We start from the raw sequence: 27,692 nt of genomic DNA on the forward strand, positions 1-27,692 counted from the left end.
CTGGAGCAGCTTACAATATGCAGAATACTGTATAAGCCACCTGATCTGAAGCAGTCTGTTCGCCACATACGGTACATCCTCACATTTACTGAGAGATGAAAGAAACTGAGGTATAATAGCTGGCCCATGCCAAATAAGACTCTGGATGGATGTGGGGCTAGTTTCTTACGGCTGTTTTTCTTTATCATGGTCATAAACCATATTTTGTGTACATGACGTGAAAAGCTTTGTCTGTTTTTAGCTTGACATTAATGGGACCTTTCTGTATAGGAATGTCATTGTTTCATTTTAATTTGTGTCTTCCTGTCAATAAAATATCCATATTGGTGCTGCCTTGACAAATAGATCATATTCTTTTTCAAGCAGGGGTCTCAAAGAGAAATTGTGGTGAAATGGCCCTTTAAATAAACAACATCAGTTTATTTGCAGGATTCTGTGAAATTTCTATGTGAATTACAAAAAAAAGAAGGGTCTTTTTCTGATTTGTAGACAGGTTTGTACAACTTTGCATTACAGAACAGGTTTGTGGCTCCTGTGTAAGTAAAGAAAAATCCTGTATTTGCAGGGGAGGGGGGTCATTGAGAGAAATATGAGACGGTTTTGTATTTCCTCTTTCTAAAACAGTACTTTTTGTCTTTATCTTTCACTATGTGTTTTGTCATTATCATTGCTTGATATTTGCGCATGGGAAAATACATTTATTGCAATAACAATTACAACACTACTTCATTTACCAGTTAACCATGTGCCCACACTGCTAATTTGTTGAACTTGTATGCAGACTGGGACATTAATAACCTCTTTATTTCCCCACATTTACATGACATTAACTGGAATTATAGAACAGTGTCCAGGACTGTGTGTAGATGGGTTGACAGACAGTTAAAGAGAAAACAAACCTTTCCTCATTTTGCTGACCGACCCCTGCAAACCTCTCCAGAAGGGCCCCACACCTCATATTGAAAACCAACAGGGGGCCTTAGGGTAAAGTAACCAGTGGAACTTTTCAGGGGATGTGACGTCGGACAGGCGCGCCTCATCGTAGTTCGCTAAGTTAGCTGGTTTCACACAGCGCAGGACCGATAGTGAAGCGTTTTCAAAATAAAGGCGTTGACTTATGTTTAGCCAATATAAGTTGTATATGTAATTTTATCTTCAACAACAGGATTTTTTCAGACATTTCCAAGTATTTATTGTTACTGATTCATGTATATTGCATGTCCTGCATTCAAAATGTTACTCAAGAAAAGTTAAACATGATAAGCTAAATTTACTTTGACTGTCAAAAGTAATATGTAACAATAGCCCTATCAGAGTTATAATACATACATGTTACATTGTTTGTATATTATGACAGATATATTCACATACATGTAAATTCAAGTTTGCTTTATTGGCATGGATGTCACAACAATATTGCCAAAGCATCAAGAGTCCAGTACCAGTACCATAACATTGGGACTGATATATATTAATAATATTTAGTAATTCTATCTATTTGTGTGAATATATGTCTCTTGGGTTGTAGCATGTTGATGCATATTGGGCAATTTTAAAAAGTACTTTCCCATGTAAGAAGATTTTGGATGTATCACTGAGCTACGTGGAGCTAATTTTAATTATTTAATATAATGTTTGGCAGTTCTGTACCTAGGCACAGTGGAATAAAAGTGTCCTGATCCTTCAATTAAGAACAAGTAGCAAAACCAATGCGCACAAATACTTGATTACAAGTGCATACAATGTACTTTAGTTATTGTAAAAGTTACCACTGCTCAGTCAAAATCACCTCTGTCATTATGTTATTTCACTATGGGATAATAAGTATGTTACAAAAGGCAACAGTATATTTTGTATATATTGTTGGGTGGTTTACAGTATTCATTGTATTACACTGCATCATATTTTATGTGCACATTTTAGTTTTTTAGTAAAGTAACTAGCAGCTATAGCTGTCGGATACATTTAGTCAAGTAAAAAGTACAATATTTCCCTCTGGAGTTTAGTGGAGTACAAGTATAACATTTTTTTAAAGTAGAAAACTGAAATACTCAAGTCTAATCCAAGTACCTCAGTACAACATTAGAGTAAACGTACTCTAGTTATACCTCCCACCGCTCAGACTGTAGCTGTCTTGTTCTGAAACTCTTGGACCGGATGTGGATTGCAGTGCTGACATCAACTGACAGTAGTGTCAGTCGGTCGGTCGGTGGTGCCGCTGCTGAGCAGAAAAACGGGGAAAAGACTTGCAAATTGGCACCACCAAGAGAACTAACTCTCCAGTTCAACATAAAACCCTGAAGAGGAATACACCCGTTTTCAGGTAAGTCCACTTTGAAACGTGTACGTGGTACATTTGAACTTTTTTTGAATGTTGGGGCTAACATTAGAGCTAAGGTGCTAACGATAAAGTTAAGGTCCTTTCCCGATGGGAGTAGGTTGGTAATCAATTATGGTGTTTTTTATAAATTAAAAAATGATTTACCGAGCATACACTACTATAAAGGCAGTGCTGATATGTAAGAGTGAAGTTTAACTCTCCAAGTTAATTGAGTAATCGCGTAACTTGGATAGTTAAGGGTATTGAAGGGTCCAAAGACGCAGCGCTAACCCTGTCAAGTTAAGTCATAGTTTGCATAATGTCACAGTTATTAATGTTAGGTGTTAATGTGGGGCAGGTTAATTCATGTAGTTGCCTTCAAGATGTTTCACTTGGAACTGTAGTTTTTCGCAGGAAGAAACTAGTGCTTCATTGCCTGCAGTGATAAAAAAGGGCGGGGCAGGCTTCGCTAGAAAAGATAACCTCCTGGTGTGTGTGTGTGAGTGTGTGTGTGTCATATCATCCTGCATTATGCTCACAACATGACATCATTTTATTCATTCTCTGTTGTGAGATCTGGCTCACAAGCAGCTGCTCCTGCCTGGCTGCCTGCTAATGCTCCCCGGTCAAGTCACTGGTTTTAATTTGCGCAGTGTCAGCTAGCTGCCAACTTCACAGTCCTCTTGACTCCTGTGCTGAACATTTAATATAAGAAGCATTAAGAGAAAGACATGTTATGTGGGTGTCAGCACCATTTTAATCACGTGAAGCAGGTGTGTGTGTGTGTGTGTGTGTGTGTGTGTGTGTGTGTGTGTGTGTGTGTGTGTGTGTGTGTGTGTGTGTGTGTGTGTGTGTGTGAGTGAGAGCAACCAAAACTCATGATACTAGCATGAATCAGTGGAAGTTATCAGTCATCATCACTGTCATGCAGCTGGATTAGTTAGACAGAGATGTGGTGTTCTGAGTGAGTTTGTGTTTGTTACTACCACTTGTGTTGCCTGGGTAAAGCAATAGCGGAAGGTCTGGTTCCTTCTTCTTTTCTTTTTCTTTTTTTACTTAGGGGGGCCATGTGAACTGATTTCTCCATCACAGAACAAGAGCTAAACTTAGAGTGGGTATTCCAGTTTAGGTTTGAAGGCACTGCTTTCTATTTAGAGGGATCTTTATTGGCACACAAGAAGCAGTTAATGTCTAAATGAACATGAAGAAGCCTCCCCCTCCTCAAAGCAGCAACTGATAGATCTTAGAAAGCATAAAGACTGTTTATCTACATGTCCTATAAAGACTGTGCTATCAGAGTATTCACAGCAGGGTGTAAATGATCAGTCTATTTGAAAGTCAAATTAAGTCATGTTTAAGCTGGTTCTCACCTCTCACATGTGAATATTGGGCTGTGTTTTTATAGTCTTCTATGACAGTAATCTGAATAACTTTTGAGTTTTGGGCTGTTTGTTGAAAAGAAGACTAAATAGAGCCTGTCAACTGGGCTTTTCAAGTATTTTCTGACTAAATTAGAGTTGAAACAATTAGTCAGTGAGTTGATTAATGAATTAATCAGTTTATTTTGATAAGCAATCACTCATTTGAGTCAGTTTTCAAACTGAAAAAAAATGAATATCTTTGTACTTTGGATGGTTGGTAAGACAAAACAAGACATTTGAAGATGTCATCTTGAGCTCTAGGAAATTATAATGAACTTTTTTCTTTGCTTTATGACATTTAATTGACAAACAAGTTGATTAACATATAAGAATTGAGAATGGAAGATGCAGCTTAAGCATTGATGAAAATAATCATTGATCTATTTAAAAACAGTAAAGTAACAAAGTTTCACATTTCTTCTGTGATTTCTGTCTTTTGTGAGACGGTTTACTATTGTGTACATACCGCGCACACATAACACACCCTATAAGGCCAAAGGGTGAAGCACATGAATTGTGCTTATGGCATTTTCCTGAAAGCTCTGCTCCTTTAAAAATCCATCACATGAGACACACGCTGCTCTGCGTGCAGGAGAGGGGCTTCCACAGGAAAAAGTGCGCCCGTCGGTGACATCAGGATCTCCCCTTCCCTGTCATGTAATACTGAGTTTCCCTCCATTATGTTCACCTCCACGCTGCTGGCCTGTCCAGTGGAAAATGCCTGAAAGTGTGGAACAAATGTCATTGTTTTTCCCTTGACCACAGAGCAAAAAGAGAGGAGGGGTGGGATGTTTCTGAGCAGGCGGACCGGTCAGTTATGTCGAGGCTACAGTTGACCTGGTGTTGATGGACCGGTGGTTTCATTGTGTGGTGTTTTTGGAGACTCTTAACTGTAGTATACACACACTAGATAGGGCTACATCCCTCTTGAGATCAGCAGTCCTGTGCAGCTGTTGAGCTCACATGAGGAAGGAGGGCAGAGGTGATTGACTGACAGAGAGAAAAGAAAATCAAGGTCATGACCTGCAGTTGCCATGGAAACTTATGACTTTTTACATTTGACCGAAAGAAGCAAAAGAGCATTAGTATTTTTCTTTTCTTTTCTTTTTTCTCTCCATACCTCAGTCGGGATTTAGCAACGTCTTGCTGTGAAACCGCAATATTGAAGGGATAGATGAGCTCAGCTGCACTCCCCGCCTGTGTGATATTGCAAACGTTTTATGCAACAAAAGAAGGAAATGGAAACAGAGAAGTAGCTCCTGATGGGGAAAAAAAAAATCGCCCTAGGTCAGATAAGCAATTTTTATGTGATTAAGACTTTGGCAAAGTAGTATTTTTTCAGCTTGTGTTATGTAATCACTCTTTTTCCTGCAACCCCCATGATTAGCATTTGTACCGATTATTTCAGTGAGTTTCCTCCTGAATTTCAAGTAGCGGTCAGTAGGGCTGCAGCTTGAGATAATCAATACATCTGCTGATCATTTTCTCAATTAAATGATTGATTGATTGATACCCTTTACAGTTCCTTTAAACCCAAGTTGCTTTTAAGCCTACCTCCAACTATCTGACACCCAAATATCGTTTACTTTCACATAAGACAAAGAAAAGCTGTAAGGTGTCACACTTGTTGAGCATTTTAGAACAACTAATTAAGTAAATAGTCATTTAATGGTTCATTTTGTTGTCGCTTTTGATTAATTGACTAATTATAATCAGCAGACACACCTGGCTTATCAGTTCTGGCCTATCAACCGGGTTATTATGGTTAACGATGCCGGCTGTCGCGTAACACACAAGAAGAAGAACCAAATAAAATAAAAAACTAATTAAAATTTAAAAACTATAATAACCTTGTTTCCAATAAAGCAACAAGTCAGTTCCTCTTCTATTTCAAAACCCCAGACAAGGAGGTCATGCGTTTTCATCTTGACAAAACATGAAGTCTACGTGGGTTTCTTGCTTGTGTTGATCCAGTAAACAAGGCTGTGAGGTCTCATTGTGTGACACTGTAACCCTCAGGATAACTTCTGACTGTGCACACATTTCCTCTATCCTGCAGTTACTGATTAGTGAGGTCGGCCGGACGGAGGCAGAATGAATCGTTGAGATTGTGTCTGACATTAATGTGGCAACTGGCGACGTCCTTGCTCTCTCTGAACATTTGATAAGAGTTTGTTCTTGACTAGGGTTGCAAATGGGAGGAAAATTCCCAATACATTTCTGGTAAATTTCCGGGAAGTTAAGCTGGGGAATTTTGGAAATATTACAAGTTGGAAACTTTCCATGGGAATTATGGGAATTAACGGAAATTAACTGGAAATGGGGGATGGGGGGGGGGGGGGGGGGGGGTTGACTGATTTATTTGTGATTAGATTATGCTGCAAGATGTTTTTTTTCTAACTACATTTAAGTTCCCCGTTATAGACTAACATGCAGTTTTGTAAATTTCCATTTATTCCAGTTAATTTCCATGGAAAGTTTCCAACTTTGAAAAGTTTTGCAACCCTATTCTTGATGTGGTGAAATTTTAAAATATCCCACAAACACACACTGATCAGTCACAGGTTTGTGTGCTTGCACTCTGATTAAATTTTACACCAGCAGCTTTAGGGCAGGCGTGCATATGCCTGTCACCTGTGTGTTTGTGTGTGTGTGTGTGGATCCTAGTGTGTGTGGATGGTGGGAAATATATAATAGGCCTCTTCTCTTTTCGTCACGCCATCTTTTCCAAACATTTTACACAGCTGGTCCACTTCCTTTTGGTCGTCTTTATCCATCTCCAATGTTGCGCTCGCTGTTAAAGGTCACTGTCATCTCATATGTCTGTAGCTCAGACGTGACTCAGGCCGTCTCGCTTCCAGCCGTACAGTACAGTATCCATTCATGTGCTTTTAATAACTAACCTGGTCGTCTGTGTCACCCTCTGGCTCTCCTTCATCATGAATCATCATGAATCATCATTCACCAAAAATAACCAACACCGCTGTCTTTTTTGTTTTTTTTTCCGCTCTCTCTCTCCCTCTCCTTTAACCTCCAACTCAGGCTGATCCACACAAGGTAGATCACACAAATTATTGTTTTTGTAAATTAGGCAAAGATAAATAGTGGCAGTGTGGGAACTCGCTCGATGTGCCAAGGTTCAGTTTAGGCATGGCAGCGCTGAGGAATGCATGTTTCACTTCTATCTTAAGGCTGCTGTCAGCAACCAGATTCCAGCATGCTTAGTGCATTTACTTATCAGCCTTTACTGAATATAATTGTGGTGTTTGATTGCATAATCTCTAAGCCTGTAAACCCCTATTCAGCCAAGTTAGAGAGGGGGGGGGGGATTCAATAAAATGCTTCTGCAGCCTTGACGCAATCACGCATTTGTATTTGCTTTTCACTTCATGTGCAAACGCGTAATATAGTCATCCAACACTTTTTTTTGTTGCTTTGTGCATAGCAGCACACACACACACTGTTGAATTTTCCAGCGTTCTCCCATAGAGCGACACAGGCCGAGTGGACTTCAGACCTCAGCTTAGTCAACAGCATTGTTTACAGTTCTGGGTCAAGCCACGTTCAATTGTTTAACGTAGTCCCCGTGTCCTACAGAGCCAAGGGTGTGCAGATGTTTGTTCCTGTTTCATGTTGATTACATCAGACCTGGAAAAACAAGCTTTTGTCATGAAGGAATCCCCTAATACATTGTTTTATTGTGGCTTAAGTTAATTTCCATTCATCTGTGTCATCATGTTTTAACTTAAAATCTTGCCAGTAGAGACGTTTAATTAGAAAATCCTTTCTAAACATGAGCTGTATCATTATTTGAAGATATCCACACCACTAAAGATTGTTTCTATCTCCTTAAAACATGAAAAATAATCCTAAAAATATCCTTTATTTATATAAGGGTCAATGACATGATGTAACCCAGTGTCAATTGGTGTAACCAGTATTTTTTAAGAATAATCTGATTATATACAGGAAAATAAATGCGAACTAACATGTGGAATAAATATAATCCACTTTTAGCAATGCAGGCCTTAAAACCAACAAAAATACAAAATGTACATTTTAACAAACTTGATGGTTTTTAAAACAGTATTTTTGAATTGCTCATCTTGCCAACCCTTATTAGTCACTGACCCATAAACGTGGTTAAAAGTTATATGATATTTGATGATCTGTCAGTCATCTCAGTCCTACCAAACAAGGAGCATGCACTAATAAATTAAGCCTTAGGCTACACACATGGGGGCTGGTTTCCATGTTTAGAGCAGATATTTGTGGCTCGCTACATGTGTCCCTTGTGTGTCGCTCTCTTGTGCTGCAGCAGTGATGCAGGAACGAGGAATATGGACAGCTGCTAGGGGAGGAAAAGGCACAAGGGACAAGAGGTCAACCCTGCTCTGGATAAAGCTAAAGTCTTTCTCTCACATACACACACACACACTTCTAGTTGAATCTGATTGATCGATCTGTGTCTCATCGGTTATCACTTGAGAATTTGGTTAACCACACAGCACGTTCATATTAATTTGAGGCAGACAGACAAGGAAAGTTTAGTTTAGTTTAGTTTGCACAAGTTAAAATCTACACACATAATGACAGATATAAAACGGTGCAGAGAGAGGCAGGATTATTTTAAAGCCTCCTCCTAAACATTTTTAAAATTTCACAACATTACAGAAAATAATAATATGACAACATAAGAGTGAGAACAAACCAAAAAGCTGGACTCTTGCCCAGTGTGTGTGTGTGTGTGTGTGTGTGTGTGTGTGTGTGTGTGTGTGTGTGTGTGTGTGTGTGTGTGTGTGTGTGTGTGTGTGTGTGTGTGTGTGTGTGTGTGTGTGTGTGTGTGTGTGTGTGTGTGGTCAAAGTTTCTGTAGTGTTCTCCAGAAAGGCGGATTTAGTTGAAAACTTTGAGTTTGTTAACCCTGAGATGAGAGGAGAAACTCTTTGGGTCTGTTGCCAAGGTAACCGACTGAAGTTAAGAAGGTTTTTTTCTTTGACCCTTACATACTGTTCACAATATCCTCTCATAATTAGTCTCTATACATCATTTCTGAACCACAAATCATTAATGAAAACCTAATCAGTCATTAATAAATGTTAGAGTTTATTCTTCAGTTTTTACACTTTTTGTTGATGGTTAAAAAAAAAAGAAAAAAAGCATTTACAATCACACTATATATCTGTCCAATGTTACATAACACAGGAGACATTATATTAAATGTGAATAAACAGTATGTTTTGAATAAATATGAGTCAAACACTTTTTTTAAAAACTTGAATTATTTCCAATTTTTAAAATACATTTTGGGTCACATTAGGAAACGTTTTCAAATATTTGGATAAAAGAAAAGTTTTTAAGGTGCGCTTTCTTCTCTCAAATGTAAAACTGGGTCAAATTAGACCCTGAACAGTATGTTAGGACTAACAAATCCTCGGGTTTCTCTCTGTCTCTCTCCTCCCTTTCACACAGCCAGACATGCTGCTCATTTCCTCGTTCATTCAGTCCGTATCAAAGCTTGTATCATCAGTGGAGGTTTAAAAAATCCTGCTCTGATATTAGTATGTAAAGTTACGCTTCAGTCATTTCTGTGAACACTGTTTTGCATTGACATTCAAATATTGCAGCTCAGAATAACACGTCTGCATGTCCTGTCAGTTTCAATATGAAACTTTAGACACGTAGCTTCAATGAATCTTCATCACTCTTGATGTGATGGGTTGGACTGATTGAACATTACTGAGTGAGCAGGATCACTGAATGCTGTTGAGCCAATATGCAAATACGCACTATAACTGGATCAGACTGAGAGCTTACAGTCATGTCTATATGTCTTTAATCTATGTATGTTTTAAATCTTTAATTATATTTTCATCTCCTCCTCCTGTGTTTTCCCCTTAGTCAGATGAAAGCTGAACAAATATATTTAAAATTTAATGTAGGCTAGGCTGCAGTCAGATTGCACTTCATCATCATTAAGGAAATGTAAGTCTGTTAAATGATGAATGAATGAATAACACTGGATAAGATGTCACTATATTAACTTATTGACACTTAACTGCTCTGAGTCATGCTCTTTTTTTTTTCTTTTTTTTTTTTTAAAGAAAAAAGTTCCCCTTCCACACATGCATTCATATCTCTACATCCACCAGATTAAAATAGAGGCGCTACCTTTTATTTACCCGTTGCCATGGTGAACCGTAGTATCAGCTCAGAGATAAATATGCACCGTCCACATTCACATGCATTCATATCTCTAGGCAAGGCAGCTTTATTTATATAGCTCATTTCATACCTAGGGGCAACTCAATGTGCTTTACATAAAAACAAACATTTAACTGTAAGAATTACATGCATAAAAACATACAATTTAAAAAATAAATAAACAAACTACTAGAAAGAGAGAACATAAAAAGCTAGACTAAAATAGAGCATAAAATATGAGAGTCTGCATCCACTTAATTAAAATAGAGGCGCCACCTTTTATTCACCCGTTGCCATGGTGAATCGTAGTATCAGAGCTTTTTTTTCATTCATTACGCACTTGTTCAACTCAGAGTTGATTGACCTGACTCTGATCAGCTGTTCTGGACTCTGAAAACTTGAGTTTCTCATCTCGGGGGTTAAGTAATCAACTCAGAGTTCAGACTTTTGACTCAGGGTTTGTTGAACCTGCTTTCTGGATTCATGATTACTTCAAATCTGACAGCAGACGGAAAACAAACTTGATGGCCTGTTTGCAACACTAAATTCTTGTTTAAATGACGTATAAGTAGAGCTTGGAGATATTACGAATACATTGCAGTAATTATAATAACATGTCATAATATTGTAATGTGTTTATATAGCAATATTAGGGCTGTATCTAACAAACTAAGATTATCTGAGTAGGAGTTTCTTTAAAATGTCAGAAAATAGTTCAAAATACACAATTACTATATCCAAATAATCTAAGGGGACCTCTTCAAATGTCCTAACCCCCCCTGAAAATATTCAGTCAACTATCATTTATGACAAATAGCAGTAAGTCGTGCATTTGAGCAGCTGGAACCAGTCAATTTTGGGCATTTTTGCTTAAATTAAATTCAAACAGTTAATCTATTATAAAACTGGTTCCTCATACATTTTCTGGGGATCAACTAATTGAGAAATGTTCTAATAATTTCAGTCTTAAATATTGTAAGGAGCGTAGAGTTCAAATAATAAACAAAAAAAAAGTTGTATTTTCCTAAACATTTAATGCTGTATTGAAGCTCAGTGAAACAATGTTATCTCCACATGAACTGTACAAAGATATGAGTCAACAACAGTATTGTCATATTTTCATGCATCACTCTCATACGAGATGCTCTACATACAAGATTACATCTACCATTCATGAGGAAGTAGAGTAAAAAAAAACATTTTTCTCTAGAAACGATGACAGACAACATCTGTTTGTGTGTTAGACTGACCTGATTGTAAACCACAAACACAGTTAAAGGAAAGATTGTTCATTTGCCTCCCTCCATTCCTGCGCTGACCACAATACCACCCTCTGTCCCAGTATTGGCCTGGAGGGCACGGGCCACTGACCATTGACCAACACACACATGCGCACACACACACACACACACACTCTTTCCCCTCATCCTCGCTGTCTCTTTCAGCTGAAAGAGACTCTGTTCACACTTGGCACTAAAACGCAGCTTGTGTGATCCAATCAAGTGGAACGCTCCGAATTATGGACGGAATTTAGTCGGATATTATTTAACGTGCAACTGACTAACAATCAGATAAGAAGTCAAAGTAAAAGATGAGGAAGAGAGACTAATGTGGGTGCTCCTTTTAACCTTAATTTAATTGTTACTATTTATACACCGGACACCTGCAGTTAAGCAACCAGCCTGTCAAATGTGTCCCACTCTAAATATACTGCGGTGTGAAAGTGCTCATAATACTAATACAATACACAACAAGGTCACAACATAACAGGTTCAAAACAGGGCAGTAGTCTCTTAATGTTCCACTCATACACTAAAAAAGTCTCTTAAAGTATTATTTAGATTTTAAAAGGCATGTTTAATCAGTTACATTTGGTTTTCTTTAAGTTTTATTTCCCAATATACACATATGAGTGCAGTTTAAAAGCCTTCAGAACACTGGTGGGGATCAAAATCTGGTGGGAAACACTGAGACCTTTTTATATTTACTCCTTTTTATTGGCCGAAAAGTAGTCCAGTTTGAATATAATGAATCTAAACAAAAATACAGGACTCAGCATAATAAAATAAAAGTTTTTAATTGTAGGAAATAAATTCCCCAAATGATGAATGTTGCTAAAAGTCTCAAATTCACAGAAAAAATATGAACATAAATTTGGTGAACCAGCTGCAGTCATGACTCATACATAATTTGGAAAACCTTGAAGCCTTTTAAGTGTAAATAATGAAGGGTTATGATGTAAAATGATTAAAATGTAGAGTTTTAGTAATGCTGATAGTATTCTTATTCTTATTTCATGGATTGTAAAGGATTGACAAAAAATAAGCCTAGATTTTCAGCCTATTCCTTTTTCAGTCATTGACTTGTGTGTAATTTTATATATTATATATATATATATATATATATATATATATATATATATATATATATTTATTTTTGTATAATGTATGACTGAATTAAATCATTCATTCATGTCACATGTAACATAAACACAAAAGCTCCTTTGAATGGATTATTACGTATAGCAGAAAAACCTCTATCATTACCAAAGAACAAACATTATAACTCGTGATTCTGTTCATCATCACTTCATTTATCACTTATCCAGGTAGGTAATTGTTCTATTAATTGGCGTTCACAAATGTTGAGTTGTGTAAAATCATTCATTTTCTCTTGAATAACTGATACATTAACGCTTTACGTACACAAATTCCCCCATCAGTCATTGATAAATGTTTGATTAATCCTTAATGAAGCTGTCAGAGAGCAAACATAGTGTTTATCTATAGAAAAGACCTTCACAATCACTATTTTATGGTCCAGGAGAACATTTTATAGAATATGATGAATAGAACAACATGTTTGAATGCTGATTTTTGAACTTTTTCCATAAACACAGGACAAAAATGTGTATCAGCTGCACAAAAATAAAAATATGATGCATTTTTTTATATTCATGGTCACAAAAGTCCCCCTAAAAGAAAGGCCTATAGGGTGTTCTTTACAGTTCTCAAATGTAAAAATGGGTCAAATTTAACCCCTGAACAGTATGTAAGGGTTAATTGTTTAAGCTCTATTGAACACACGTTTCTTCTGTGTATTTAAGCAGTCACCGTTTTCTCAGATATAAAATCGAGCTGGAAAGTAAATTCCGATTTCAAGCAGCCACTTGAAGTGAATTCGCGGACGCGTCTGTCTGTCACAATCTTGACATATACGGTTACGAGACACCAGATCTGAACAGAAGAAGAAGAAGAGGCTGCCAGCTGATGGAGAGAAAGAGACGAGGAATGAGAAAGTGAGCGGGGAAGGAAGAGGATGGATGGAGGAGAGGAATGAAGGGGGATGAATAAAGAGGGACTGTTCAGGGGGGTAGCTGTTGAGTTTTAGAGTGATGGACATGAGGAGAGAAGAAGGGGGGGGGGGGGGGGGGGTGTTAACAGAGGACTGTCTGTGGTAGCAGTCGGGGAGGAAACGGAAGCTTCCTGCTGGGTGCTCCTCAACACTTTCTTTTTCTCTCTTTCTCTCTAAAAGTCACTCACACACACAGATAGAGAAATCCGTACGCTGCAAGAAACCGCAGTGGTTTCAGTGTGTCGTGTCGAGGGGGGCGAGGTTATGGAAATGCAGGAAAAACACACACCTGCTGCCTGGATAATCAAACCAAATCACACACTATCCCTCCTCTCCTTCCTATCTGTAGTCCTCTGAACTCTTTCTTTCTTCCTCACAATATTCCCCCTCTTATCTGCCTCTCCTTTTACAGCAGCAGTTTGTGATGAATGCTGTTGTGACAGCTCGACTGTGTTATTGTGTTTCAGCTGTTGGTTTCACAGAGACACAATGTTTAACGGACTGATTCAACGATGCGTTTCCCTTCCTCTTTGTTGCACTTAAAGTTTTTCATGTTGGAGCTTTTCTTGAATGTCACCTTATCTCCCGGTTTATTTGAGCCAAACTGGATCAAAGCTGGGGGAAAGGTTAAGCACCGTAATACATCATGATAACATTTGTACTGTACGTACGTACACAATGATGTAGTTTTTCATCAGTTTATGGTTCATTTCAAATCTGTTGGGTTTTTTCCCAAGTTTTGCAATAAAACATGACATTTTCAAGAAGTCTGCAACTTTAAAACAGCAGTATTTACATTTTTTTTCAATTAATTAATTAATTTGCATGCAATAAAATGTCAAAAAATGATGAAAACTGCCTCTAAGACACCAGATCTGTATGTGACTTCCTGATCTCTTAAAACTTAGATGCTCAAAAAATGATGGTCCCATTATTGAAAAGTTAGCCGCTTTCAATGGATAGAATTAATTACCATTATACATTTTATTTATTCAATATTATACATATATGACATAGAGAAAAGTTAGAAATTCATCACATTCTGTAAACCTATAAAGAGCAAGTTTATTTACTTAATAGATGAATAAATGAATCAATTAATAGATTTTTTCCCCCTAAATTATAGCTGATTAATTTTCTCTTTCATAAATACATTAACTGTCAAATAATGTATTAATTGTAGAATTTAAGTATTTTAATGTCATCACAGACTTTCCTTTACTGAAAACCGTTTTCCTGCTAATACAATATGATAACACTTTCTGGCTCAATTAATCATTGTTTCTAGATGTAGAAGATGAGAAGAGAGGTTGTATTAATCATATTTAATCATGCTCATTGATTAACTGGGCTTTTCTTATGTTTTTTGGCAGGCCCTCCACACATAGTGTAACTGAGGGCAGCAGCGATGTCGGGCTCCTACGATGACTCCATGATCGATGTCTCCAGTGATAGCTTCTGGGAGGTGTGCGGCATGAATTCCTTAAATGCTGCCTGCTCTTATATATTCTTCAATAGTGAATCTATTATTAATAGCTTTAAACTGTACAATAATGTCATAGTACAACAGGATACTTCTGCTAAGTGCATCTTCTGCAATCTTCTTGACCATGACTAATCTTTCCCCGTCTTTTCTGTCTGTGTCTCTGTTGTTGGTTCTCAGGTCGGTAACTACAAGCGTACGGTGAAACGGGTAGACGATGGCAACCGACTCTGTAACGATCTCATGAACTGTCTTCATGAGCGGGCACGCATCGAAAAGGCCTACGCTCAACAGCTCACAGAGTGGAGCAAGCGCTGGCGGCAGCTCATAGAGAAAGGTAGGCATGTAAGCAGCCAATGAAAAAAGTAAGAAAATGCAAGCTGTACAACGAATTGTGTGTAGCTCTTGTAAAATACTGGTTGAAAATTGGAAATACACGACATTATTTCATTTCACTTTTCTGTCCTCAGGACCTCAGTACGGGACCTTGGAGCGGGCATGGTCTGCTCTGTGCACGGAGGCGGAGAAGGTGAGCGAGCTCCACATGGAGGTGAAATCAGCACTGATGGGGGAAGACTACGAGAAGCTGAAGAACTGGCAGAGGGACGCCTACCACAAACAGATGATCGGCGGCTTCAAAGAGACTAAAGAGGCTGACGACGGATTCCGCAAAGCTCAGAAACCCTGGGCCAAGAAACTCAAAGAGGTGTGGATTTCAGACTACTCAGGAACACAATGGAAAATACTCAACTAGTATAATGAATTTAAAATAGTAGCACCTTTAAAAGCAATTTCCATCAACATTGTTACAGGCTATAAACAGTCACCACAAGTGAGTTATTTTTCTCGTTGATTGCAGCCATGACTATTAATTTTACCCTTCAGTTCACATGATCACATACTACTGACTCACCATTGTTTTCTTTTCTCTCCATGGCTACCTGCTCACTAAACACCAGAGCAGAAGAACTATTATAACCTCTTAGTGTTGCTCTTGTATGAGAAACCAAATACCAGCCTCAGTGTGCCAAGGTGGCAGCCAGATATCCTCCAGCTCTTTGACTTGTCAGTTGACAGGAAGGAAACTGTGAGCGCTTTTAGGCCGAAGGACACCTCTCTTAGTTCAGAGTCGGGTCAATGTATTTCCTACTGCACATTTTATTTTAGCAGTCTCTTTTCATGGCAGAACACACATTCCTTTCCATTTGTGTACATGCGTTTAAAATACGTGTGTGTTCAAAGCTGCTCACCCTTTCTCAACCTCGAGGATCCTTGCCCTCATTTCCTGTGTGTGTGATGTCACAAGGGGAGGGGGTGGCGACATCCTGGCCATGTCATTAAGCAGGGACAGAACAATACAGTGTTGTAACAATAGTGATTAATTGATCCAATAGACAGACTGGTACAAGTGGTGGAGGGCAGGGAGGAAATGAGGCTAATTAACTGGATGAGAAAATGGGTAGCTGTCATGACTGACATGGACAGTATGTCAATAGAGACTCATACACTCTTTATAAACTGGGTGCAGTGTTTTGCCCAGACTTGTCATCATGAGTCCTTGTGTGTTTCAGGGGATTACCATTTTGTCTGGTGCCTCTTATGTCAAATTAGGCAGGAGGACATGTTGTTCTCCTTCTATGTTAAGTGTCCCCTACTTGGCCACATGATTTGTTCAATAGGGACATGGCTGCTCTGGCCTTGGCCCAAGATACACTGGGCACTGCCCAGGACACACACATGAGTTTGTTTCCTCTTTTCTTATCTGCTGGGCTTTAAATATAAACAAAGTAATATAGGAGTGGTTTATTCCTTTCACCATAAACACATCACATGTAAAACTCATAGGCATGAGGAGTGTTTTCTCCTCGTCCTCCTCACATGTTTGTTACTGTCTATTAAGAGTCATCAGGATTATTTATTCGTTTTGATATCAAAGTGTCTGGAAGCTTAAATTATCAAGCTTCTTTGCGTAGGATGTTGGTTGGAATGATCCCAAAAATAACAAATGACAAAAGCTTAGCCATGTTTTTATTTACAGCAATGAAACGTGCTGTTAGTGCTATTTATAAAATCTTAAGATGAATGACATTTCCTTAAAGAGTTCCTTCAAAATGGCAAGGAGGCAGCAAAATTCATTCACATTTTGTGAGAAGATGGGTTCTCAAAAAAGAATAATACTGAACTTCTTATTTATAGACAATGTTTGCATAAAATATAAAATTTTGTAACAGACTGTAGGGGACTATTAAGTTTACACATCAGCTACTTCAACCAATCCACTTTAAATATAGAAACTTTCTCAGTATCATTCTAAATCAATGTTTCTGCTATCAGTGACATTGGGCTTGGAAGGTGTAATTTCACCTTAAGTCAGCTGCCTGTAAAGTGAGACTCCGGCGTTTTTTTTGTGTTGCCTAAACACTGAAATTACTGTTGAAGAAAGGGGCCTCAGTAAGGATAGCTTACTTATTATCTCACTGAATGGTCAAGAATTTTAAAGACATTGGGTACGACATACACTACAATGCAAGAGACACCTCAATTAGCATTAGATCTTTACTAAAACAGATTAAATACTCCATGTTTTAATCATTTTGAGACTTAAATTATTTATAACAATACATTATTCAACCTGCACATCAGTTAGCTTGCTCTTAGTTACATTGTTACACACAGGCATGGTGCTGTTCCCTGTATTTGATTTTCTTGGTGTCTCTACAGATGGAGATAATGAAGAAGTCTTACCACTCTGCCTGCAAAGAAGAGAAGCTGGCAGCCAGCAGGGAGACCAACAGCAAGCTGGAGAGCAACAACAACCCTGACACCCAAAAGAAGCTCCAAGAAAAGGTGGAGAAGTGTCAGCAGGAGGTGCAGAAGGTAAGGCTTTTATACTATAATGTGGTGATTTTACTATAAGATCATTTTTAAGTGTGTTTTAATTGTTGCTCCATCCGTTCCTTTTATCCAGACTAAGGAACGCTATGAAAAATCCCTTGAAGAGCTCGACAAGTTGACCCCTCAGTACATGGAGAACATGGAGCAGGTGTTTGAGCAGTGGCAGCAATTTGAAGACAAACGCATTGGCTTTTTCAGAGAGCTGTTGCTAGAGGTTAAACAGCACCTGGACCTCTCAACCAATCACAGGTCAGACATTATCCAGTTTTTAATCAATTCAAGGACAAAGGGATAGTTGTGGGTATTGCAGCTGATTAACGTTTCTGTGAGAGATGCCAGAGATTTCCTGAACTGCACAGAAAATAAATGGCTTCCTGTGTTGTCTCCGTAGATTCCAGACAGTGTACCACACGCTGGAAGACACAGTCTCTGCTACTGATGCTGAGGAGGACCTAAAGTGGTTCCGCTCCAATCACGGCCCTGGCATGCCAATGAACTGGCCCCAGTTTGAGGTACTATACTACTTGATTTATACTTTTTTAAAAAGTAGAAGAAAAGAGAGAGAAAATGGAAGTATTGATGTGGGAAAATGGAGCCGGATCATCCAGAGGGGTTCTCAAGAGGCTCCCAAAATGTTTTCATGTCATTGATCCACCAACAGACGCACATCAAGTTATGGTGCCTTGCTTTATTTTTATCCAAGGGACTCTTAAAGGAAGATTTGTGTGGTTGTTGACTTGAATATATACAGTGATAGTCCATATGTATTATTTAGTGAGGTAATTATGAATGAATTACAGTCCTTCCTTATATCTAGAGTACTTACCATCTCCACTTAAGGACCACTGAAGCTCTCCCAGGCCCAAATGTGAGAACAACCAGCCAAGAGAACCTGGAAAATTGAAAATAATGCTGAAAAATGTTGCTGGAAAAAAAAATAAAAACCCGCCAAGGATAGCTTTGCCATTTTATACTTAACCCAAGCAGGAGTTATAGCCTAGATTTGGGGGGGGGGGGGGGTCGTCACTGATGTATGCTGTTTGGCAGCAGGGATGGGAGTAAATCTCCTCAGCGGTCAGAGTGGCAACGAGAAGGATGAAGTTTATGTCATCTGCCTGACAGACAGTGAAATAAGAAAATGAGGAAGGGAGGCAAAGAGAAGCTGCATGTGCTTGCAGTGCTACAATTTATAGTGCTGTTAAATGCTTTTGCAGGGAAAGGTGTTCCAGCAGGGTGTCTTCTTCCAACTTCCATCATTACCAGACTGTTTTTCTTACACTGGCTAAAACAATACTCCAAAATAGCGACTCTATCTGTCTCGCTTTTTGGTCCAGCAGCATACACATCAACAAGACACTTAAATGAACAACACTCTCCTGTCTTAATTGCTTTGTCCATGTAGCTCTTTATAGAAGCTGTAGAAATCCCTGAAATACTTTGATGATATAAGTCACAGCTACATTCACAAACTAACATTTCTGCAGCTTCTAGTGTCTACAGTTTTTAAGATCAGACTGTAATTTTTCGCATTAACCCTGTTCCACACCTGCTTCCCTTTTCCCCGTGTCTGACAGAATGTGGACTGGTCCCATCCTCGCTCCTTTACGAGAAGGTCCATTTTAGTGAGTTTTGCATGAGAGAGCTGTTCTGTCACAGCAGCCATGGGAGGGCGAGGGTCCTTCTCACACTATAACTCTCACTCCTTACTGCTTCCATTTGTGTGTGTTTGTGTTTGAGGTGGTTTTGTTTTTATCTTTAATACATCTGGCCGCAAAAAAAACATGCCTGTGGTTCACACAGGATGTTTACATACAATGTCTATTATTTGGTAACAGAATTACCAGAAAAACTCTATACTACTTTTACCACAGCTCTCACTTTAAGTTCTTTCTAACCTCTGAACTCTGACCCCTCATTGGCCCCCCCATCAGTCATTATTCCTACTCATGTGAACCCTGTAGTGTGTCACATGATGCCACCACGGCCCATCAATGTCACAGGGTCTCAGAGGTCATTAGCCAGGCATGAGTACAAACCTTTGATGTTTTAAAAGTCTGAGAGGTCTGGTACATCAGAGGGGTCAGACGAACACTGGGGAGAAATCTCTGAGGTCATCATGTGTAATTTAGGGGGGGCGTTACGGCTGCTGTCTGAATCATGTTCATTTATTTGAGACTTAAAGCCAGATTGACAGCAAGCAGCCCTGTTGTGATTGTTGCTGGAAATTTCCACTTACATTCAAATAAGCTTTTAATGAATTATTAAAAATGTAGACCTGGTTATAAAATGAAATCAATCACCTGGAAGAAAATAGCTTCACTAGATCCATTATCGACAAAAATAATGGCCTTTTCTATGACAGTGTTGCTGTCATTTGATGGGACCATCTTTCTGCTGTCCCTGGTTAGCCTCTGGTGGAGGGGAGGTTCTCTGGTGCTGTGTTTCTTTCAACAGGTGATGGATGCTGTACATGAGTTCATTTTAACAGACTTGCACTGTAGAGGATAAACACACATGTAATGGTGGAAATCTTTGGAAATCTCACAATTCAATTCGATTCCAATTGAATGAATAGAAAAGGGGTGCACAATGTTCAATCTTTTGCTCCAGTGTGTACTGTGTACCAAACTAGACTGCAGATTAACTGCAGTAATTAATGTATTAATTCATCCAAAAGCATGTTACAGTCTCCTGCCTGTATGAGAATAACAAACTGAGGTGGAGTGCTCTGCTGTGTTGTTAACGTCCCGTTTCCAGCAGTGGAGAGCCGCCTCTCTGCTGCACCGTTAGTTGTCGGTAAAGACATCGCTGACCAACACGGTTAGTGGGCGCAGGATTTCTGAGGTGAAACAGATTGAGTTATTTTCTTCACCTCAGAGTTGGTTAAAGTCGTGAAATACCACAGTGTGTTGGTCAGTGGGTTGGTTACTGCTCGAGTTTGCTGGTCCGCTAACTTTAGTCTCTGAGTGATGGCATAGATATTCACAGTATACTTCAAGTTTGTCTCACAAAGGTAATTATTTAGTCATTTAATCAAAACAGGCTTGCAACTGCTGCCTTTTTTTGAAGTATAACTATAAAATAACTTGTGTGAGTGCATGCTGTAGACTGAGTGTGGCAGTGCCCTCACAGTTGAGTTCAGCCTTTTTCATTCCGTCGATTTCACGTTATTAACCAACATTTAGAAAATCAATTTCTGACATTTATGAGTCGATGCAGAATTGTTCCCGTTCGCATGGCGATGCATCTGAGAAATGATTAAATCCCCCACAACTATGTATAGTTTCAAAATCCAGAGTCAGTGTCACAGCCTGAAAAATGTTTCACTATTTCAAACTGTGTTGAAGTGTGTGTTTTTCTTTGCTGTGTGCATATCTGTGAGATGTTCTCTCACTACTAGCTGTGACGCTTTGAACCAAGCTCAACCACTCCAGCAAGCAAGCAAGCCTGACTCAAGTCAGAGGTGCAATATTTGACACGAATGTGTGTGTCCACTAGGACTGGTCCGTAGACCTGAACCGGACCCTGAGCAGACGAGAAAAGAAGAAGCCATCAGAGGGTGTCACACTGACAGGCATCAATCAAACTGGGTCAGACCAGCCTGTTCAGCCTGCCAAGACCAGCAGCAGGTAGATATTTGATCACTCACTGACTCACTTTTTCTGTCTCTAACAAACACACACACTCTTTCTTTCTTTCTCCCTAATCAGACTTAAGCATCAGGGATAAGCGAGTGCACCACACATGGCATCTTCCCCCTTAAGGAATGCTTGTAAAGCGTTGCATAAGGGATTCTCCGGGTGTGACGTGTAGTGGTACGGCTGTTTCCCCAACAACAGTAAACATTTTCTTACAGACTGTTGGGAAAGAAGTCATTCTCAGGAGACTTGAGTCCACTGGTACATAGTTGAGTGTGTGCCAAAAAGTAATGTGGAAATATTACTCTCACACACAGAGACATTCAATGCATGAATATTGGTGCTGGAAAGTTAAAGGAAGGACAGATTAGTGTTTAAATTCCACACCTGCACTTTATCCAGTTCTCAGTCCTTTTAAAGCACAGAAATATGATTCATAGACAAGAGAGAAAAAACTTGGAAGACTTCCAATATTGATCTTAGATACACAATCTCTAATTGAACTTTCTAATGATAGATAATGTCATAAAACTACTCTGTCCAAGTTTATAGCTGTTTGATGTTTGATTGGAAGTTTTTAATAACGTGGGGTAATCCTTTCACACTGAGATAGATAAGAACTTTCAGTCTTGGATGTTGTAGCAACAGCAATAGGAAATAATAGTAGCTCATGGAAACGACAACAAACAGCTGATTAAGATGAGAACTTATGATTACTTCATCACGGTAGAAAGACACCATACATTCAGCGCACATAGATCATTATTATTAGATTATGTAAAGATGTGAACGTCTGTTTGTGTTATATTTATGAGGATTTAAGTGGAGTTGGACGTGATTTTCCACGTCTCTCTCTATGTGAATGGGGAAAAACACTCGGCCTTAATTCTTCACATTCCTTTGCAGCTTGGTAATGAAGTTCCTTGAATTCAGTGTCCAAACACCTGCTGCCTGCTCATATCAAGACATCAGTAGGAGGTTGTGTGTGTGTGTGTGTGTGCGTGCGCAGAGGAGTGTGTAGAGGAGTCAACAAAGGGAATGTCAGGCACGGGAAGCATTTGACCTCTTAACTAGCGAGAGCTGACTGCCTCTCCCCCCAAGCCAGCATTAACAGCACATTGTTTTCCTGTCATTTCCTATATGTGTGGGTGTAACTGGTGTAAAGTGTGTGTAAATACTACGAAGCAATTTGGGCTCAGATGTGTATCATTATGTAGTCACAGAGTACCGACCTCACCGAAGGCTTATGACTTATCTTGATTATAGTGTCAGTAGCTTGTAGCGCTCATTCGTATTAACTTATCTTTGCCCTTTTTGATATTTCCTCCTATTTGCTGTCTGCAGCTTAAGCGAAGACACGCCAGATAAGATGTTAATAATGTCTTTAAAAGAAAAAGCACACGACTAGACTCATACCTATGAGGTCAGGTTTTATTTGTTTATCTGAAACCATCGAAAGTTACATTTTGCCAGACTCCCATTAGAGGAGGGTTTGGTGTAATAACTCCTCAGGCTTAACTCTGTGAGCGTGGCATGACTGTTCAAACAAAGGCGTTCACATTACTTTTCGCTTCATACTCCCAGGAGCCGCATGATAGCTACTCACTGTTCGTGGTCCAATAATTCTGTAAACAGGGAGTAGAAACTTTGTGTTTCCTGCCGTACAGGTGGAGGGCTAGCACAAGTTTCTTGTTCTTTGATGTGGAAAGGCGACAAACTAAATTTGCTCATGTGACTTACTTAAAAAAGAGTCTGCGTTCACACAACCCAGAGCTGACAATAAACTGTCTGATGTGTTTCTTAGATAGTGACGCTTCATGTTTTCATAGCTTTGTTGTAATAAGGATGTGCAACAGCTGCAGGTTTCAGTAGAAACGTCTATGTGCAAAACAGATGTCCGTGTTGTCATGGTGCTTTTAACTGTGTTTTTTTGACTGAATTGTAATAACTTCTTGTAATCACTCATTATCAACCATTATTATTACAGAGAAATAGAGGAATTAACACTGTTGTTTTATATATCTCTTGTAACAAAGCAGTCATTAACAGTTTGTACTGTTGCTGTGCCTGTCAAGCTTCCTGTTTCCACACATGCATTTTACAGCAATAAAGGCAGCAGGTTGACCTACGAAGTATTAAGTAACAACAGTAACAATCAGGTCCTTCATCTCACACAGAGACAGACAAAAACACCCGCCCATTACTAGTTGATTTTATCAGTTGTAGTATCTCAACTAATTTAGCTTAACATGAACTCCATCTGTTGACTGTGCTGAAAACTGCACATCATCAGCAACTGATTTTGTTTTAAAACAAGAAGCCTTAAGTACTAGCTTAATGGTTACATACATGACATAATGCTAAAAGACTGAGACCAACCCAGCTATAAAGTCAACATCCTTATCAGCTGATAAACCATGTTGAAGACATAGAAATAAAGAAACAGCATTGTTCTTGTGTTTATAGTGTTATGAACATTTGGAGGGGCCTGCAATGCCTAGCTACGGTTGCTAAGATATAACTAGACACTCGCTGTTTGGGGAGAAGATATGCAAATGGCTGATTGAGTGTTTCATCTGAGTATATTCTTTTTTTAATAGGTCAGAATATGAAATATAAAAAACCTTTGTTCGGTTTCATCACTCTGTAAATTTGTCCGCAGCTCATTCATGTCACAGGTGTGTCATTATATGAGTGTGTGTGTGTGTGTGTGTGTGTACATGTCAACAACCCATCTCTCACTGTGTCCCACATTATCAGCCTGACTGTACCCACTAATGCGGTGCTGGTGGGCACGAACCCTTTCGAAGACGACGAAGACGAGGAAGAGCAGGAGGAGGAGACGGCAGTCGAGCAGCAGACCACAGTCAACCACATCAGTGTGAATAAAGAGGAAGTTAAAACGTTGGTGAACAGAAGATAACGCTCAGCGCACCTTCCGCCTCTTTCTTTTCTTTTTTTTTTGTCTTTTGTCTCATGGATCGCCCGTCGTGCCTTCGTGCCTGGTCTCTCTTCCTTTGTCTTGGATGTCAGTTATTTTGCTCCCCTCCTTCTCTGCACCCCTCTCTACTCCCTCAGTAGCAGGTTGTGTTGCTCTGCATGGTCACTCAATGGCATTACACACAAAGCCAACGTGTGCCACTCCCTAACAGTGCCGCACCTGGCAGAGCATCACATGTAATGAACATGGGGGCGCATGTCTCCGCTCTGGGAAATCCATCATCTGTTTCTGTCTTACAGTCAGACCTGAATATTGACACGCTCATACACATGTATAACATATAAATTAGTCATTTTTCTTTGTTTAAGTGCAGTTATCAGACAATTAATTGGTTGTATATTTCAAAAAGAACCCTGAATAATGTTTGTTGTAGCCTCCAGTGCAATATTTTAATTAAGTTATCAGCCTTTCAATACTTTATTGTTGGCGTAAATCAACTCAAATATTTACTTAAGGGCTGAAGAAAAAAAGGCAGGAGAACCACAGTTTCAATAGTACATTAGTAACAAAAGCCACTGAACAGGTCTGACTGTAAATCATGTATATGTGCCAGTGTGCATTCACTGTTTTTCAACAACTTTGTGTCTGTCTTGAGTTCTCTTGGGTGTTAAGGTGGCTCCCTCTGTTGGCCATTGAGGTTAAACTCCAATCATGCATTTGCAACAATGATTTTTTTTTTGTATTGCCTGTTGCTGTATTCCTTCCCACTCCTGTGCCCTTTTTGGATATGTTGTCATGTCGTTTTTGTTGCATTGCTTTTCCCCTCAGCAGCGTGTGCACTCTTAACATAAAGTTCTTGCTCAAAGTGGCATCAAAGCAACTTCATTTATCATTCTGCTTGTAGCATTGATACAATAAGTAAGCATGTTTTCCTTCTCACTTAGACTGAACTGCTTGAGGGATGTTTTTCAGGATGAATCACAAAGCTGTCAGTGGATTCGGAGATGCATTTTGGCTTTTTATCTGTTTTGATTGTACTTTTATTTATTTTCTTGCTTTTCTAACTTGGATCATTTGTTCCCGCTTTCGCCTGGCATGCTGGATTTTCTCCGCTGGTGTACAAGGATCCGAGATTAAAATGAAAATGCGTTCTCTAAGCGGCTCTTTTTTGTCTGTCTGTCCAGTGCTAGCAGTATGGAGAAGACTCCTGACTGGTCAGACGAAGACACGGGTGCTAACCCTTTCTCAGCCAACGGAGATGGGAATCCATTTGAGGACGAGCCAACTTCTCCGGTCGTATCGGTCGCTGTGAAAGCCCTCTATGATTACGAAGGACAGGAGCAGGATGAGCTGAGCTTCAAAGCAGGTACACACCAGGAGTAGTATGAAAGAGAAAAGAGGAAAGCTTTTTAAATGTCTGGGATCCAAATATTCACCCCTTTCCTCTTGCTTCTCCAGGGGAAGAGTTCATCAAAATTGGCGAAGAAGATGATCAGGGCTGGTGCAAAGGTCGGCTCAAGGATGGACAAACAGGCCTCTATCCTGCTAACTATGTGGAAGACATGCAGTAATAAATTATGACGAATGTATGAATGTGAAGAAGAAAGTGGCATGTTAAGAAATGACAGTGTGGCTGGAAACAAGAAGACTCTGCCTTACTTACCTTTTCTCCCTGTTTGTGAAGACTGGACTGAGTGGGAGATAAGGACAGATAAGAGCAGATGTATATTATATTAAAAAGACCACTTGAGATACTGTTGCTTGCTACACATTTTGACCCTCATAGAAACTAAAGTGCAAAAAGTGGAACTGAAACACAAGTTTATAGATGATTCCAGGTGAGAGAAAAATTGCTGTCAGTGTAAGATTTGTTACTCAAAGCAACAGTTGTCTTACAGTCCAATTTATGCTGTTACAAAAATAGATAATCAACTATATATTAGATAAGACTCACTAAAAATGTATGTGTGAATTTATATATAGTTTAAAGAAACACTGGGATGACAGTGACAAATTGTCTTGTTACATGCAGCCTTAACATGCAAGCCACTATGGATTCATTAAGGGAGATTACCCTCTTTATAACCATAATTATCTATTTTAGGTTTGAAACTATTTCTGAAGCTGTTAGAATTGAGTCCATAAATGTTTATCAGCTGATCTTCTGGATGAAATTAGTCAGATTGAACTTGATTTTAAACTACATTGTTCTGTCATTCCTTTTCAGGGTTTTTTTTTTTGTTTTTTTTGTTGTTGTTTTTTTTCCATTCAGTTCATAACTGTTGTGGTTATTCAATAAGGAATGATTAAGACCAGTAGAGCCTTATCCTGACGTAGCCTTCATTTAGCTCACAGTGGGCGAGATTTCCTCTAGTCACTGCAATTGAATGTACACTCACTGATTGTATTTTCTCACTTATTAATTGTTCACTTGTGCCGATGTTGGATCTTTGCAACCACTGACCTGTTCCCCCCACAAATAACTGTCCTCAAAGCCTTATATAAAAATCTCTACTCTCTGTTAATTGTAGATTGTAATACTTTTTTTTTTTTCATGCAACACTGAACATTTTTCAGAAAACTTTTCTGACTTGAAGCTCTGTGTTTTTAAGTCTCTTGCTTGTTTTTCATACATCAAGTTATGGGATGGGAGAGTGTTTTAGTGTTTGTTTATTACAAGTCAAGCAATAAAAGTCACAGTCAAGTATGGTGTTGTTATACATGCATGTAAATAGCCAAGATTAAACGTATAAGAACAAATTAAGCGTTGAGATGCAGATGATTTTTAGTTGGACAATTGATGATTGTTAATTTATGATGCAACAAGGGCTTTTCTTCTCTTGTTAGAATGCTGTGACTGAGAATCAGTTTGTACAAAAATCGAATGTTTTATGACAAATATCCCTTGAATCTGTTATTTTGTTATATTTGTACATATGATTATTTTTCTCTTTTCCAGAGGGCCATACACATTTTAATTAATCAACAAATACTATGTGAATAATTGCTAAAAAAAAATGTTTTCTCTTGGAAGTGTTGCCATAAATCGATATACCTGATTCCACATGTGTTTTGATCATCGAGTATTTTGTCAGCTTGCCTGTTTGGAGAGATGAACTGCAGGCTTTTCACTTGTGCAAGCTCCAAAATAATTAATTGCATAGTTTATCAATGAAATCAACAAAACAAAAAAAATCTGCTATTTGATGCCTTCACTAAGTTGTCTCTTATAATAGTGAGAAAGGAGATGTTTTGCCATGTTTTCAGGGCACGCTGTCATCGGACACAGCAACGGCTGTACTTGCACAGTAAGGTTTGTAAATGTTGTCCCACGACATAATAAATGAATTTATTGGGAAAATATTTTGCCTTTGTCTTTGCTGTAACAGGAATAGAGTACTGACACTTCACTTTTCTTCTCATTTATAATTTGCTGGC

General features: G+C 38.9%; 1 protein-coding gene across 2 annotated transcripts; it reads left to right on the top strand.

The window, feature by feature from the left end:
• Window positions 1–2,193: 2,193 nt before the first annotated feature.
• On the top strand, window positions 2,194–27,615 carry pacsin2 (protein kinase C and casein kinase substrate in neurons 2). Of its 2 annotated transcripts, XM_062443412.1 has the most exons (11): window positions 2,194–2,323; window positions 14,671–14,762; window positions 14,961–15,117; window positions 15,251–15,486; window positions 17,502–17,657; window positions 17,749–17,924; window positions 18,067–18,187; window positions 21,174–21,304; window positions 24,074–24,217; window positions 25,439–25,620; window positions 25,713–27,615. In XM_062443412.1, exons 2-11 carry the CDS (start codon window positions 14,706–14,708, stop codon window positions 25,823–25,825), a joined length of 1,473 nt encoding a protein of 490 aa, XP_062299396.1. In that variant the 5' UTR covers window positions 2,194–2,323; window positions 14,671–14,705; the 3' UTR covers window positions 25,826–27,615. The 2 variants fall into 2 exon arrangements, with proteins under 2 accessions (XP_062299396.1, XP_062299397.1); XM_062443413.1 differs by lacking the exon at window positions 24,074–24,217.
• Window positions 27,616–27,692: the final 77 nt, after the last annotated feature.

This window comes from Scomber scombrus, chromosome 22, assembly GCF_963691925.1.
Source record: "Scomber scombrus chromosome 22, fScoSco1.1, whole genome shotgun sequence".
In the NCBI taxonomy this organism is placed as follows: Eukaryota; Metazoa; Chordata; class Actinopteri; order Scombriformes; family Scombridae; genus Scomber; species Scomber scombrus.